This window comes from Penicillium brevicompactum (genome assembly GCF_028827555.1).
Source record: "Penicillium brevicompactum strain IBT 35665 chromosome Unknown utg000001l_segment0_segment0, whole genome shotgun sequence".
NCBI lineage: Eukaryota > Fungi > Ascomycota > Eurotiomycetes > Eurotiales > Aspergillaceae > Penicillium > Penicillium brevicompactum.
In genome coordinates, this window is record NW_026623203.1 from 863,516 (window position 1) to 880,556 (window position 17,041).

At 47.8% G+C, this 17,041-nt stretch overlaps 4 protein-coding genes across 4 annotated transcripts; 2 read left to right on the forward strand and 2 right to left on the reverse strand.

The window, feature by feature from the left end:
• Nucleotides 1-3,784: 3,784 nt before the first annotated feature.
• Nucleotides 3,785-4,912, forward strand: N7506_000179 (uncharacterized protein; the record flags this gene model as incomplete). The annotated part of the gene is made up of 1 exon (XM_056949475.1): nucleotides 3,785-4,912. One exon carries the CDS (start codon nucleotides 3,785-3,787, stop codon nucleotides 4,910-4,912), a length of 1,128 nt encoding a protein of 375 aa, XP_056815390.1.
• A 2,226-nt stretch (nucleotides 4,913-7,138) lies between these two features.
• N7506_000180 (uncharacterized protein) lies at nucleotides 7,139-7,495 on the reverse strand (the record flags this gene model as incomplete). Its single annotated transcript, XM_056949476.1, has 1 exon — nucleotides 7,139-7,495. One exon carries the CDS (start codon nucleotides 7,493-7,495, stop codon nucleotides 7,139-7,141), a length of 357 nt encoding a protein of 118 aa, XP_056815391.1.
• Nucleotides 7,496-8,390: 895 nt separating this feature from the next.
• On the forward strand, nucleotides 8,391-8,913 carry N7506_000181 (uncharacterized protein; the record flags this gene model as incomplete). Its single annotated transcript, XM_056949477.1, has 2 exons — nucleotides 8,391-8,685; nucleotides 8,747-8,913. The coding sequence occupies 2 exons, from the start codon at nucleotides 8,391-8,393 to the stop codon at nucleotides 8,911-8,913; spliced, it is 462 nt and encodes a 153-aa protein (XP_056815392.1).
• Nucleotides 8,914-9,466: 553 nt separating this feature from the next.
• N7506_000182 (type II toxin-antitoxin system death-on-curing family toxin) lies at nucleotides 9,467-9,922 on the reverse strand (the record flags this gene model as incomplete). The annotated part of the gene is made up of 1 exon (XM_056949478.1): nucleotides 9,467-9,922. The coding sequence occupies one exon, from the start codon at nucleotides 9,920-9,922 to the stop codon at nucleotides 9,467-9,469; it is 456 nt and encodes a 151-aa protein (XP_056815393.1).
• Between the last annotated feature and the right edge of the window lie 7,119 nt (nucleotides 9,923-17,041).

Sequence of the window (17,041 nt, forward strand, 5' to 3'; positions counted from 1 at the left end):
GGGTACGGACCGAGGAACAAAGTGTGAGTCTCTGGGGGTAAACTGTTTTCGAAAATCGCTGTAGAGGTGCTGCTCTTACGATCGATATGTTGAGAGATATGGCCAATTTACTACTTAAAAACCGTGGAGAACATACCCTCCAGACTGTTAGCAAGAATTGGCCAACACAATCAACCGGACATGCACAACGCTGCATGTCCGGTTGATTCATTTCCACTTGTTCGATTCCGCTTGTTAGCTCCACCCGCTGGAATACATCGACCGGCTCAGCAACGCGGAGGATCAGGTGAAACTATCGGACGGCATCTCTTTGCTCGTGCTCTCTAGTTGACTCGGCTATGACTCGACACCCTACCGTCTCATTTTATCGGTTCGTACCTGATATGGCCAATGTTCATCTGTAGGCTCGAAATAATGGGGTCCCGCCCCACCTTCTCCTTGCACGCAGACTTAGACTCACAGCCTGCTCGTCGGCGAAAGTAGGACTCGTTCGCCATGAGACAGACGGAAACATGAGCTCATCTCGGTGTCTGTCGAGCTGCCACGCATCGAAAGACGTGAGATGCGAATGGAGGATAATGAGGATTACCCGTTGGACGTCAGAAATTTGATCTCCAAGGAGGTTATTCTTTTGCGGTGTTCGAATGCCGAAACAGACGGTGGTTTAGCCCATTGTGCCTTGGACTTTGTATCAGGTAGACACACCAGCACATGACTGATGCACAGAGTCGACTGAGAGAAGGGCCGAGACGATCTGGACCCTACGTTGGCTCATCATCGATCCCGCCAGTAGTTATGTGGAAATGATAGACAGTATGCGATCGCATCGGTAGGGAGCTCGAACAGAGAAAATGAGGGCGTCCTGTTGTACGATACGGGTCAGCAAGGCTTACCACTTGGGCGAGACTTTATGACTTACCTGTTCATAAAGTTCGCAGAACGTTCGCTTGAGACGAAACGATCAATTAGCTTCGTGGTCATATCTTACCGACGAGATCACTTACAATTGTCTTCATCAATGCAGTCACCATTCGTGCCGTGTTGACATGATGTTGTATCCAGTTCGTCGCACTCTCCGGCTGTCGCTTCGAATAAGCCGCCCTGGGTGCACAAAGGCGTGTGACGAACCACCTTTAGAGGGTGATTGCACAGTTGGAATGAGAAGAGACCTCGCGATGAGGACGGCGCGGGGTTCATACACTCTGTGTGAGGGCGGTGAGGTTGAGGCGGAAGACGCGATAGTGACGCCTTGTTCTTATCTCTGATGCGGCGATAGAACTCCCAACAGGTATGTTTCACAGTGGCGATGGCACTCCTATGTACGATGGCATAAAGTCAGCAATGGTGCTCGTGTTTTGGAGCACAAGAATTGCATAAATATTTGATATACCGCAGCAGAGGGTGCGATAAATCACACAATTCCAGGAAGAATGGACATCTCAAGCTCGCAATCGGATATTCGCACCTTTATTTGGCCGCTGCTTTGATTCACTCCAGCTAGGGTATGATGTGTGGTCTGAAGCGACGGGGCCAAGAATAGTATGTAGGCAGTGGCTTTGTGCAGAGCACTAACGGGGGTGCTGTATCCTCAGGGACTTCTGGTGCGATGTCAATGTTTACTATCGTTCATTAGCTTATAGATCGGCGACAGAATCCATGACTCACATTTTCTGGTGGCCAAGCCTAGGGACGAAGAACGGCAAAGAGTTGCGGTCCTTGCGCTCGTGCATTGTGGTCGAATGTCGGTTCTATTGGAATCGTATCTTCTTCAGGATCAGTAGAATTCAGACAAGTCAGGCTAAGATTCACATACCTGCGACGTGGATATTCGCACTTTCTCTTGGGAATACACACAGAGGCTGTACAGTAGATCAGCTCAGTCGGCTGCTGTGGCGGAGGCATCTTCGCAAGACATCTTTAATCGGCTGGTGTGAATGCAGTGCATCTGGTGGGAATCATACCTGTATCTCTCACAAGCACTGTCTGGCTTGCTGGTCCACGATGGAATTCAGTACTGGGTCAAAGGTGGAGAACTGATCAAGTGACTCAGACACAAGCCTACTCGACCTTTCGTAGTCAAGTGAATAAATCGTAGAGCAAATTGCCGGGGGTAGAGGATGTATTTATAGGCTTCTCGGCTCGTCCTTTCGCCTACGTGCTACGTGCGCTGCTTGGTAGAACGCGTTGGGGGACACCTCTTAATTGAGGCCTGTTGAAACCCATGTCTTCTTTAAACCGCAACTACTCGCAGCAACGTTTTTAATGCTTTAGATGCTCAGCGTGAGAGACAATTAAAAAGGGTGTTGAACAACAGCATGCTGAGTTGGTCAAGAAACGTTGCCTGACTGTTGAATCCTTCACGGGACTCTTAAATTGAGGCACTGGGTACTATTCAATCCGCAATGACAAGCTCATATTTCTTCCCATAAGAAATACGAACGCCTGACGAAAAGGGTACTGCGCGGACCTTCATTTTCTCCTACGGGCAAAATAGACTCCCAAAACAGCTCAACAGGCCAGGAGAATGAAGAAAATCAGCAGCTCAGTGAAATTGCCAATCTATAGCGAGAAATAAAGATTACAGGAAAGTTTGGACCATGTCACATTGGCTAGTGAAACAATTCGGCTTTACATGCTTTTGCTGGCCATTGTAGCCCTCCACTTCGCAGCAGGAATCAGAAACAAGACACAACCTGGCGACCGAGCCATTTCAACCGACCCTAAAGGTTCTAGCAGACCTTAAGCGCGACAATCCCAAGTTCGCCTTTCCAGCAGCTCGACTTGTCGGACTCTATCGACGCTTGTGGGAGTCATGCGTGTACAAACACATCAATGGCCAGAAGATAGAGCAGCACAACCTTGTTTTTAAGGAAGCTGGTGCGCACCTGAGAAAGGAGAGGGACCGTGTTCAGCTTCGCCACGACAAGCAGCTATCCCGGCTGCGGTTTTTCGAACACGCATTGCAATTATTCCGGGAGCGGCTGATTATGGTACTCGATGACTGGAATCACACTTCCAAACTCAATCTGGCAGGGTTCTTGAATAACGCAAGAGGAGGGTGGGGACTATCTATTCAAGACGATGTGCCCTATTTCAGCATAGAAATACTCGAAATAGATTTCTCGATTATGGTGAACAAAACGATGACCTGACTTTCTTCATCGACCACGGCTAATCTAGCGCATATAAAAACTATGGCTCGAGCCCTGGGATCATTATCTTCGTCCAGCCACGCTGTTCCTGGCTATGACTCCGAGCGCCTCTTGGAATTTCCAAGAACTAAGCTGCCACCTTGGGAGTGATCCACATAAAACCATATATAATAAAGTTAAGTTGGTGGAAAGGCATTACCAGAAGCGACAATGGATTCTGCTGCTAGAGTTGTGTTGAATAGGGTTAGTCTGTTCTCCCTTGTGATACTTAATCTACTTCCCTTGATAAACTCAATTTTACGGTGTCAGGGGTTCCTGGAATATCGGAATGTCAAAAAGTCACATTGATGGAATGCGCCTCTCACCTTCCATTTGAGGAGTTGGGACATACCACTTATAATTTCGAAGTTTTTTTCACCTGTCTGAAACCTTGACAGCAGTGACGGTTTCAGGAGCCTCTCCTACTGCTGGTGAAAGTACATCGCTACGGGCTTGGTAACTTATGCTTAAGAAGTTTTAATGTGGGCTCTTACAGTTTGTGGCATCTGTTTGCGTATAAGAGCTAATCAAACCCATATCATATAAATGCGAGAGAACCCTCGACTATTCAATGGCCACTACCAAGTTGCAAAATGGGGCAAAACAATCCAGATGAGAGGCGGATATATTTGGCCTGCCAGCATATCTTTCGTGGCTCTAACTCTCAGGTGAGAAAGTTGAAGACCATCAAAGGCTTAATCAAACAAAATGAGCCGGCCCTCGCCGATATCCTTCTAGAATACGATATCAATCGCACGAGCAATGTCGCCAAGAAGCTCCTTGAGGGTGAGGTTTTTGATTCGACTTTGAAAGCCAAGATTCGATTTCCGGAGTTATTCGATGTTTCGCCTACTCAGAGTGCTGAGAGAGAGGTTTCAGAGGCAGTGGCAGCAAAAGATGAGGCTAATACGGTCAGGGAGATATCTGACAAGGATGCTTCAAAAGAGACGGCCGTCATTTCTCCTACTGAACTCCAAGATAGAGAGGCATCCGTTGGGCGGTTCTGTCCTACAACAGTTCAGTCGCTGTATCCGGTTTACATTCACTATCGACGTCAGCATCTGGTCTTGACCACGATACAAGAATTACTTGAGGAAAGTTGCTTCGACTTTGCCTTGCGACATTTTCCTCAACTTCTGGCACAAAATGGATGGGATTGTCCCGAAGCTGTTGAGCTTACCGAATGGATCAAAATACTCTCTTGCAACTCAACCAAGCCGATCAAAATTCTGAAAGCCCCCTTGGAGGAATTTATTGGTCTACTTCGAGAGCTTCGACATTCTGCTGTGCACCGGCTTCGAAAGACCGCAGCTGGAGTTGAACGACTTGTTGAAAATGCAGAACTTTTTTTGCAAGCTTTAGAAGATTCCACTCGGTCGGAAAAGGTCGGCAGTCTTCGGAGAGAGCTGCGATATACGATTGAAGAACTCAAGCGCAACAAAGATCTATTTGAGAGAAGGTTACTTGCGCAACTCGGGGAGATACAAAATATGCGTAATGAATTGGATGATCGGGAAAAAAACGTTAAGGAAGCAATGATTAGGGAGGACTTACAATGTTCGAGTGATATTGGTGAAGGTCTGGCAAGGTTTGTTCGACAAGTTAAAATAAAGAATCCAAAAGAAGCCGAAGAGGAGGATATTTCATCTGATATGTGTTCAAATTCGTTGGATTCGGAGGAGGAGTTCTTGGATTATGTTTCAATAGACTCAGAGTCCTAAAGGCTAGCTGTTCTAAGGATGTGTTAATATTCATTCCGCGAATTTTGCATCCAGTCTTTCCATTGTTTGCCTCTAAAATAAAATCCAGTAGCTGTTCCGTGATGAAATTTTTGGCAACTTGTGAGAGCTAGTGGAGCAACTCTTATCTTGGCAGAAACGTTTCCTTTAAATATCCAATCACAAGCTCTACAGCTTCCATGATTTTTACATTATAGGGAGCCCAGTAGGAGTCCAGTGACAGGTTCACTGTACTCCCTTGATTGAAGCGAGTGCGCGAGCGGCAGCCGACGGGTTGAATGGTCGCCAGGAAGATGGAGTGAGATTTGTGCGAATCTGGTTAGGCCAAATGTCGGAGGAACCAGAGGTAAATTGACATTCATTTTGGATTTTCTTTGTGTTTATCATGTTTGCATCCGCGTATTTCATTTGTTTACATTGCTTCCTTTACATCCCAGAGCGAATGATCATGGGATCGCTTTGCGAATTTCCTGATATAATAGTTCAGTGGGCTGGGATCACTTTGCAGCCGTTGGCAGGCCTAACAGCTTGATCTCACTAAGCGCTTCAACAAGACCAATATTTATTTGGATACCGATTGAGCAACAACTCCGGACGTGGCGAAGGCGCTTTTCTCATGGTAAGAGACTTACGCTGAGGGTGTGATTGGAGTTCGTAGAGGATTACACTTGTCCATCTCTTGGTCGGAAATGGGAGAAGGGGGGTGAATCTTTGGTCACCAAGAGAATGCTTGACGATCGAGATGCCCAGCGCGACACGGAAGAAAATGCATGCGGACAGCAATCAATCTCGCATGATGAGGCCCATCAACATGATAGGCTTGAGTCTCGCTCGCTTGCAATGATGAAACCACGCCATTACAAAGGGCTTGAACAGCTCGTTTTTGGGCCCACAGTATCAATGCCTGCTCATCGCAAAGGTGTAGAAGGATATCGCTGTCGCTTGCTAGCCACTCATTTAAGTCTTGAAGCTGTCGCTGCTCATCATCAAGTCGCATTTTCTCGGCAGATTTGACGACATAGCATTGCCACATGCAAAAGTACAGGTCTAGTAGTTTGAGGGCTGGTGTAGCGAGGGTGTGGCTGTGATGTAGAAGCTTCATGAACTCCGCCGCAAGGGAACCGGGTGTGCGCACTGGAACCTATGCAGTATTAGTGATGTTGTTCGTTTGCTATCGAAGAGGGTATGACCGACCTCGGGTTCGATCCTTGTGTATTTTGATAATTGCTGCGGATGGCTTTGCAACTTGTTCTCATCTTCTGGGTCGTGGGAATTCCGGCACTGTCTCTTGGCTGGCCGGTCACTTGGGGAAGGCGAAGTGGGATGGTCCATCGTGGTCTTTGGAATGAAATGCAAGAGACTTTGTGCTCGAGGGTTCTTTATAGCCCGGCGAAGCCACGCAGAGGCTGCTGTCATTGCCACCCACGACCGTCCTGGCCTGAGTTCGACCCTCTTTGAAAGAGTCATTGAACGGTTAACTCAACTGTCGACGCTCGATCTCACCGGCTGCTCACCCCGAATTACTCAACTTTATGCAGAAAAGACGAACAGATGAAGGCTTGAAAGCGGGAGTCAATCGGAACGGTGTTTGGGCAGTGATTTCCGTCAGCTGCCACCCATATGCACCGCTCATGGTGCAGATGATCGCCCAAACTTGGCCCAAAACATTTTGGAAATGAGTAGAGTTCCAGACCATGATGAGGAAATCAAATGTAAATGCGTTCGGAGTGATGTGAAATTCGTGGTGTATTCCGCTGGCGGAAAGATATTTTCATGAGAGGGTACTGTGACCATGTAGGAACAGTGCAATATATAGATGTTTGAGAAAGCGGTAGTTAGGCAATTCATCTCGCTGCGTCTCTATTACGCGCCCGAGGAATGAAGTCTGAACTTAGTTGGCCACCGAAATCCCGTCGCATTCCTGAAAAGAGTTTGTTAATTCCTGGGAGCTGTGGTCGCATTTTATAGGATCATGCACGAAGTCGCGAATGAAATCCCGCGTAGTTGAACCTAGGTTCGTACTACGGCCCGTATCGTTAGCTTCAGATGGTGTCAACTGCGAATATGAGACATTGAGTATCAGCTATGGAACACAATGTATTGCTGGGACATTTCACTGCCGCATGAGATATCAATTCCACGGGTTTTCATCAGCAAAATCATGTATATAGCATTCTTTACATCAAATTATCTTTACAGCAAATGATTTCATAGCTTCTTGCCTATGTCGTATCGAGCTCTCCATTCAGTTTCCCAATCTTGTCCGAAATCGCCCGACCACAGAACCTGAACCTCATCGCGGGTGTCCTCGGTGACATCTTCCCATCCTCCGTTCATATTTGCTAGCACACCAGCGTCTACAATGCCGAACTCATAACCAGCCCAGTCACCCTTGGCCAGATATCCTCCTCCCGGAATGCCGGTTGAACTTTCAGACGACCAACAGATACGCATCAGAACAATGTGACCAAGGGTAATTCCACATTGCAACTTGTCCTCTAACACATATTGGCTGGTAGTCAAGTTCCTCAGGACTCGATTTTTGCGACTGACAGAGTCTTCCATGGCCGCGAGAGCCACTGCATCCTCTTCTTCGTAAGACCAATGTTCAAACTTCTCCTGAACAACATCGTATCTGAGAGGCTTTGATGGGTGTAGGTTGTCTTGTTGAATCGTGGCAGGGAGATCGTCTGGATTCAAGTAATTCCCAATACAGATGAGTCGGCTGCCAGTCCACTCGTATTTGTTGTGATATGAGGCTGGTGCAGATCAGGAACCAAGCCGCACCGTCGGAATTAGCTCCGAAGTGTCTATACAGACGATCAAGTTGATTGGAAATCAACTTGGCTAATTGTTGTTTATATAGGATCATGTATCCCTCTGAAATAACAAGTCAATTCATACCTCTGAACTACAACAAAAACGCATCTTTTGCACGCGAAGCCGCGTTGCGATGGGCGCAAAGTGATGTTTCCCAAAGGGGGGTTCAGCTTCGGACCCACTCAACAGCACCCACTCAGTGGGCCGAAGCGCTAGCGTTCACCTCTGCGTAGCGGACCATGCTGTCTAGGCCATTACCATATTAAATTGGTCTGCCTCCACCAATGAAGTCCATCGATCCATCGATCCATCCCATTAATAGCTGGGGAATGCAACACGCGGTGGACACTAATTTCGCCGCCCTTTTGGGTGGTCGGGTCGGCTGATGCCTCTGGTTACTTATCAATTCTCCTATTGGCCTGACTGGGATTCCCGAACTTAACTGATCCGCTGATATATTTTTCCGCCCCGAATCAAAGTTCCGTCGAAGATGGGTATTTAAGATCACTGGTCGCACTTATCTGTCAGACCTCTCTTATATACTTGTGTATTCTACATCCTATACAGCCCATGATACGTTTTGAATACCAAGGTATTCCTTGTCACTTCACTGATTTGAGTTTTTAGCTAGCCCCATCCCATGTTTCGCAGTGCCTTTCGGCCCCTTTCTTTTCTGCACTGCACTAGAAGCGCTTTTACTGCCCGATATTTTCATCGCGTCACGACAGATTTCGTTACCCATGATGCGAGTGGAAATCTGGTTACCAGCAAGGTGCCTATTATTATTGGCAACCCGGGAGAAACTTATGTTTTGATTGAGCAAGGGGTTGGCAGTGCACTACGCGCTGCCAGTCCATATTTATCAGCCTCTGCAGCTAGTGCTGAGGAAAGGTGTAAACTTACATTTTTCCATGACTCGCAATACTTTGGGTTTGGTAAGTTATCAGTTCACGAGAGTTTTCTACCGCCAAGGCTAACACTTTGTTTCATTGCTAGGACCATCGAGTTATCCCCGCCTCTATGTCCCAAGCCAAATGCCCCGCCAAACAGAGTCAGATTCAAGTTCTGCAACTTTGTTTCTGGGTGGAAAGATGCACGAGATAGCTCTAGATGGAACACCTGATGGTACCAGCCACAAATCCTTCACATCTCACGCATACTGATCCATAATGCCTAGCAAATTTTGCGGAGAATGCAAGCGCGACTGGACGGAACCTGGACAGCGTACTCTACCAGTTGAGGAATATGTGATGTCAATCTTGTTTCCTAGCAGCCATATCGGGAATCGCTCGATACAAGACCATGGAGACGGGTTGCCAATCTACGACTAGAACACGGGAGAAGGTTTATTGGCAAAGGAGAAATCCTAATGTTATCGAGACTACCGGGGGCTAGCATTGGTAGATACTCGAAATTCACTACTCAATGTAATAATTTCGAAATCTGTCTGCGAAGTGTGCCCGAGTCAATTGATGCACAACTTTATTTTTTCAGTGATCAATGCTAAACCAACAGATTTGCATCATGAGAGCCTTCTTCCCTTCCCTCAAAACAAGAGCGAATATAATGTAAAGACGCAGAAACAATGCGCAAGACGATACTAAATTGTGACTATGAGTCCCACTTGGAGCTCGCGCACAACAGAAATGGATACCGTAATCAGAACACCACCCAGACGCCATTCAAACGTCCATGATGGTGACGGACAGTATGAGACTAGTACTCGAGAGCCCAGCTTCTATAGTCCATGACTTCTGCAGTAACAGGACCAAGAGGCGCTGCCACAGACTTGTAATAGATTCCCAATTGTTGAGCGGTCCACTGCTTGGTAACGACGGCGACGTGGGCATTTGCTAGCGCCTTGTTGTTTAGATCCTCCGCAAATGGTACCTTCTGAAGATAGAAGCCATTGATTTTCAAGAACATATCGGCGGCCAGTAAGGCGGTGCGTTTGTTCCCGTCTTGAAAGGCGTGATTTAACATTATTTTCTCGGCAAGGTTCGCAGCAAGCTGGAAAACATCTTCCTCCTTTGCGTAGTGTTTCATGTTCATCGGCGAATGGATTGCAGACTCCAGCATGTTTGGTTGGACTGGAACAGCATTGGGGACGACAAATCTCGCATGAAGTCGCTGAACTTGGGAGACTGTCAAAAATCGAAGCTTAGTAGCCATTCGAAGGAAAGCAGATGTGGCAAATAAAGGAATTGTATGTTTAAATCAATTTGTAAATTTCAATAACCAATCTTCTGTTGAACCTCAAAGAGATCAAAAAGAAAAATACAGCAAGGGAGTAATATATTCGACTGGATCCTGGCTTCAAGGAAAAAGAGAACGAGCATTTATAATCCTTTCAGTTGCTAGCTATACCAGGCTGTCAAGGCGCCTCCCGGGCGCTAACATTGCACTCCGTATTGGTTTGCTAACACCGCTCGATGTAGCGACGGAGAGGTCCTTGCATCAGAATGTCGCAGTCCAGTGAGAGAGGCCTGCACTCCCCGTGGGGCTGATCTCGGAAATCCGTGTGCACGGCCTCGCTTACGGAGGCGCACGAACGCAAATGGGAGAAATAAGGCAGTAATCGATAACGTGGCTTGCAGGTGTTGAAACTGAAGCTAAGAAGGACCAGCGGCTACACAAGCCACACAAAAACCTCATCTGGCGTGAAGACCCATGTATCTAGCCAAGTTACAGGTATCGCAAATAACAATTTAACGCGTAGAGATCTTATTGGTCTTGATCTGAAACGCCTATTGCGCTCATGCACGCTCCTTGATCCACTTTGAAGGGAGGGAAGCCCATCTGGCCCTAGGGGTTCTTTTGCTCCCAGGGCCTTTGGTACGGTTTCCGGAAGCGCAGATACAACTTCGAGGAGTGTCAGGGATATACATGAAGCATACAGGGCGAATGGAGATATGATCTGCGCGGGACCCACATGGCGTATATGGATTCCCCTGAACGCGAGGAAGCTACCATTCTTTTGCTTCCTCGCGCTACGTCTTGTATCTAGAGTCGACTATAGCTTTGTAAATATTGATTACTCATCTGGAAGACGCTGTCCTCATATACGGAAATGTAAGACCCTCGCATGGAGCAACGTAGCCCCCAGCAAACTCGACATAGTTTCTGGGTTCTATTGCCCACACTTCGGGGAATCAAAACCACGCTCCTGTTGACAACTTGTTGATTCCTGGGGCGATTATTTTGCCTTATGGGGGTGATCGAATGACGCAGATTTGTGCGCAGGAATGGTGAAGGTGTTTTGTGAGAGAGCTTCCGCGATCTCGGAAGGCAGAATAGTGACTCTAGGACCCTAAAGTAAGCTCCCAGGGGCTCCAAAGCTCCCAAATTTGGCCAATATATTCCCAGAGCGAGTTTTGTATTCAGTCAAGGAACGTAGAGTGAAGATCCCAGGGGTAGATCTCATTTTCCTGGAACGTAGAATAGCCCCAAGAGCTAAAGTGTATCTCCTAGGGATCAAAAGCTTCTAGAAATGCTTTGAGGTTCCCAGAGTCAATAAATTGATTACCAGAGTCATTTTAACAAGCACAACAGGTTGTCAGTCTCTCGCCAGCCCGCGAGTTGTGTTTTTTTCTGCCAACAATCTTCGCTGTTACGCGACAGCCGCACTGATATAAATCCGTGTTTGTGTTTCCTTGGTCACCGCCGTTAGGTAAGTTGAAAAACAAGGAACTTAACCTACCAGCACATTTAGTGCTATGTCATGTTTGAATTAACCGAAGCAGCCAGTATCTTTTGGTTCAGGTGTAACGGTGTCCAGCACATGCAAAGATGAAACGGTCGCGTTGTCCTTTGAACGATCAGGATTTCATTCCTTGCTAAGCTATTCCAAAAATCTATATTACCGGTGCCGAGTGTCTGGTCACGTGTACTCACGTGTGACTGGCAGTCGCTTTTTCTATTTTCCATCTTACCTCGCCTGTAACCTGTGATCACCCACGATGAGTGGAATCGAGTCGTGCCGACCGGCGAAGCGGGGCAGAGTTGGACGGGTCTCGCGGTAGATGGGCCACTGCTAGTCTGGCTGAGTGACGGGGCCCACCAGTGGGAGACGATTCGCTTGCCGTGTGGACGGAACTTCGGCATCCGACGAGGGGATTCGTAAATGGCGAAAGAAGGGGTTCAGGGCTGCTTGGTTTCGACTGTGGTCATCATTATCTTGGTCGTCGCAGGAACAAGGTCATCCACACTTATCACAAACAGCATGATGTGCTAAAACCTGTGTCTCGCTTTTCCAACCATTCTTCCGCGCAGGATAGATGAGAGAGCGATGTGCGCTGACGGCAGCGCAAGATCCCACGCTCGTTCGCATGGTCTTCATCATCGGTCTGGCAGAACACACAGTAGATGTTGCCGACGTGGATGCTGTCGACTTCTTCGCTCGAGGTGAAAATCTGGAGCGTCAAGTGTTTGACACCAGCCTAGATATTAGTTGCCGATGACAGGATGGCGGGTTGGTCCGGCGAAACGCTATTCGTCCGCAGCATTGTGGAAGTCACAAATGCATTGAATGGCTGCACTGGCTGCACTGGCTGGGGGGTGGTTGACAGGCGCACTGGCGGGTCTTGTCTGCGCCCGTGAGGAGGTGACCGGTCAGTGTTGTCAGATACCGCAGGGCGTCGCCTGGAGGCTGACGGTGTCTGACGATGTCTGAAGCTGGCCCGGATGTACCATTAATGATGGAGAGGCCATTCTGGAACCATGTGGGACTCGAGCTGGTTGTGGACGGCTGCCTGCTTCAAACCACTGCTAGCCAACTTGGTCGGCCTGCCGTTGCCAGTGCCATCTCGCGCAGAGGAAGTCTCTGTCAACGTCACAACGCTTCGGCTGCAAATTTGATAATTCGAACAGCTCTCTGGTGAGAGTGTTCAGCTTTTGATGGCCTATCTTGGTGTCTTCAAGTTTGATCCAGATTTTGCACGGGGCGTCTTTCTTCGTCATCCCACAACAGAAGCCAGGACCGCCATTGGGGCTGACTTCTATCTCACAAACAAGAAACGGATTCCAAGGCAGCGTAGTGGACATTGATGCGATCTTCAAAGTAAGAAAATTTCTCGACTTGAGTGGTGCTGTTGGGCATTCTCTGCGGCGTTCCCTCGCCAGCTTTATATGCTATCGCCGTGGGCTTCTTGCCTACATGTCTGCGTGGCTGCTGGCATGGAATGCTTTCTTGAAACAGTCGATGCGTCGAAGAATGCATTAGGATGCAGTATGTGCTAGTATAAGCCGATCAGTGGCCTGCGAGAAGAGATATCATTCCAGATCGCTGCTGCCCAAATAGCTGCACTTGTGGCTGTATATTGCGACGACTATGCATTGGCACAAGCATTGGCTATTGTGGTTGGTAGCATCGTTGAGAAAACTGCGATTTTCCTCTATACAATTCGGAGTGCAGGTAGGTTGTGATTTGCTTCAACGCTTATGGCGCTAGATGCGAGAAGTGGGTACCAAGATAGATCGGTCTCCCGGGGGAACAACTTTGGTGTTCTCAGGAGGTAGACTCTACAGGTTCTCCACGAACATTGTTGTCAAGGCTGTGATGCTCCCGTGCGATTGCTATGCACCTCTCAACGGAGCCACAGGCTACGCTCCTAGCGGACCATGGGATTTAGCCGAGGCGAGTACATAAAGGCCTCTTATATCCAACTTCACAACTCTTGCCTCATCCTCGCCCACACTTCATTTCCTTCTAGCTCCAATCCACTGTCCAATCATGGTCTGTTTCAATTCATTCTTACCGCGCTTACCGGTGAGTTAATACATTATAGCCGAACATCAGAGACCTGCCCAACGAGCTTTTGCTGTGGATTGTGTCGCATTTGGATGGTAGTGCGATGATCGCCCTTGCAAAGTCGTGCAAAGACCTTGATTTTAGACTCCAGCCCAGCATCTGGAGATATAACATCAAATTCCAGAACAGCAACCTGTTGCACCTGGCCGTCAAAGACGACAATGTTGATCTTGCGGCGGTTTTGCTCCAGCACAATGCCAACATCAATGCCTTTTACCGAGGGAAAACACCGTTGATGAGGGCGTTTCAATACTCTTCCGCTGCAATGCGTGAGCTGCTGCTCAATCGTCGAGAGCTAGACCTCAACATTCATAATCAAGCGCACGAAACCGCGCTGTGGTATGCCATTAGGCTGTTCTCGGTATCACTTGCCATGAACTCTCGGAATTAATTATGTGTATCTCCCCGCTGAACAGGCTTATTCACAGTAATGCCACGTTCAGCTTCAACGAAGTCTGGCTGATACTTACCATCCAATCCATCAAAATTGCACTTGCAAACTATCATGAGGAGGTATTTCCTACAAGTTTTTGTCTCAAGGCTTCGTCTGTTGCCCATTTCCACGTTAAATCGAGTAACTAGTGGTAAACAGCAGGTGAGATCGAGCGTCAACAGTTGAGGTAACCGTTCACTGACTCTTTTGAAGGCGGTCGAACTCAGCTCGGGACGGTCGTGGCTGACAATGACAGCAGCTCAGTGTCATTGCCGGCTATAAAAGACCCTCGAGTACAATGTCTCTTGCATTTCATTCCAAAGGCCACGATGGACCATCCGACTTCACCTTCCCCGAGTGACCGACCGGCCAAGAGACAGCGTCTGGTTTCCCACGACGCAGAATATGAGAACAAGGCGCAATGCCACATACAGCATTCTTCAGATGGTGCAACCAACAAAGCTGAGGTTAGTCAGGCCCTCTTCGATTGCAAACGAACGAGATCACTAATACTGCATAGGTTCCAGTGCGCACACGCGGTTCCCTTACGGCGGAGTTCATGAAACTTCTTCACTACAACGATGCCCTGGCTACACCAGCCCTCAAACTGCTGGACCTGTACTTTTGCCTGTGGGAATGCTACGTCGTCAAATCTGTCGAGAAGATACGACTCGAGGAAGAGCAGCGACAGCTTCAAGAGTCAAATGAGTGGCTAGCAAGCGACAGCGACATCCTTCTACAGCTCTGCAATGAGCAAGCATTGATACTGTGGGATCGAAAGCAAGCAGTTCGAGCACTTTGTAATGGCGTGGTTTCATCCTTGCAAGCGAGCGTCATGTTGATGGGCCTTGATGAGACCTCGGCGTTGTCGAGCGCTCGCGGGCGATAACGACACCTGAATAGTTCTGCTATCCACTGCGTTCTATCCCAAATATCATCCCTGTTTTATAACCGCCGGTGAATTTCTGTTGGGTTTGGTGACGGGTTGTCAACGTTTCACGGCTGTTGATAAACCAAGCGTTTGGTTTTCAACAAGTTAGCATCTGGATATCAAGTCCTCCTAATCTGCCATAAACTTGCGTTATCAATAAATAAATTCCCTGCCTACCCTGCGGCATTCTACCCCTCCCAACCCTCGTCAAATTATATTTTCTACACTTCTGTAATATTCCACCAGCCTTCGACGGCGAGTCTTGAACAAGAATGCACGAATCGAAGAAGAATGGTCTGTACTCTTTGTTTCAGTGGTTGCCTTGTGCTAAAATTGGTAGACCGTGATTTGGATTTCGACATTCACGCCATCTGGCAAGATTCTTCTGGCATACCGATGCCGCCCCCTGTCTCGCCACCGACCCCGGTAAGGCTCGACAGATTTCCTCGGATGAAGTTGAGCCTTCAGGATATGAGAATCAAGGTTCTTCCGTGATCGAATGCTTTTTTCACCCCACTTACGACAAGCTGTCGGCCTTCAAGTGGATGGGTCCAGATCCTCTGTCCATGTCTACTCGGGCTAGCGACATGTTCTTCTACATGTCAGCGTTCGCTTTCCCTATAGAAGTGCACTGGTTAGAGTTTCGACTAGTGCGATTTGACCGGAAATCTGGCGAGAGTACAGGAGAGCATCTGTTCTTCCTACCCCGGGTTGAAACGGCCCTGAGGAATCTCTGTCGGGTACGCGAACAGTTGCTAGACACGATCTCCCGGCAACAACTTGGCGCAACAGGCATTAGCTTCCGTCTGTCCCTTTGGCCTCGCATGGAACCCCTACAATACTCGAGTCACTCGACATTTTCTCCGCTAGCTTAGCTATTCGCGACAGTATCCCTTGATCCGAGGTTTTTTGTACATAACATATCGGGCAACTACATCTGAGATTGGTCCAGAAGACGCGGAATTGTTCGCCAACGCTCGACAATAAGCATAAATTAGATCGGAAGCTATTCCATGTCCTAATATTTGTGAATATTCAATCTTCAAGAATAGAAGCTACTTTCCAATCGGTAACTCTCTTTGATATTGCCAAGTAAACTATAGTTTTTCTATGCTGACAAAATAGGGCATGTCAGCCCTGAGAGACAGTCCTTCACCTTCCTCTTGCATTGTCCGGTAACCCTGCCAGATTGAGCCTGGAAGGGTGATTCCAGTCATCAAGTACGCTAGTCAGTCGTTCCCGAGATGATTTCAGTGCCTGCTCAAAAAAACGCAACCGGGATAGCTGCTTGTCGTGGCGAACCTGAAGATTATCTCTCTCTTTTCTCAGGTGCGCACCAGCTTCCTTCAAAACAAGGTCGTTCTGCTCTAGCTTCTGGACATCGATGTTTTTGGACACGCATGACTCCCATATGCGTCGATAGAGCCCAACAAGTCGAGCTGCTGGAAAGGCGAACTTGGGATCGTCGCGCTCGAGGTCTGCTAGCACCTTCAGAATATGTTGGAAGGGCTCGGTCGCCAGGGTGTGTCTTGTTTCTGCTTCCTGCTGCGAAGTGGAGGGCTGCAATGGTCAGCAAAAGCATTTGAAGCCAAATCGTTTCACTTACCAATGGCACATGGTCAGAATTTTCCTGTGATTTGTCTTTCTCGTCAAGGATGGGCAATTCACTGGGCTGCTGATCTCTTTCTTTTTCCTGGTGTGGCGAGCTGTTTGGGGCATCCATTTTGTCCGCAGGAAAAAGTCACGGGTCTGGTTAATACAATTTCCATCGATCCTTAGTGTCTCTTATAGACTGTGCAGACGCAGGCGACTATGTAGTGGATTTTACGATTACCACAACTGTTAATTGATGCAGTCAGATTTTGACACAAGTTTTGTTAGTTTTCGGCGGGCTGTTGACAGTGTATTCAAAAATAGGGATATCAGTCGGGGAACTGATCAAGCCTCACGATGTTGAGGGCCAGAGATCAACGCTTGTTAAGAATATATATTTCAATCAGACACCTCTTTCCCTTCCGTTGAACGCCTCAGAAATCCGACAAATGGAATATTGTAGAACTTATCGTCATTAAACAAAGAAATTTAGGAAGAAATCTGAAATTTTTTATTTAATGTATT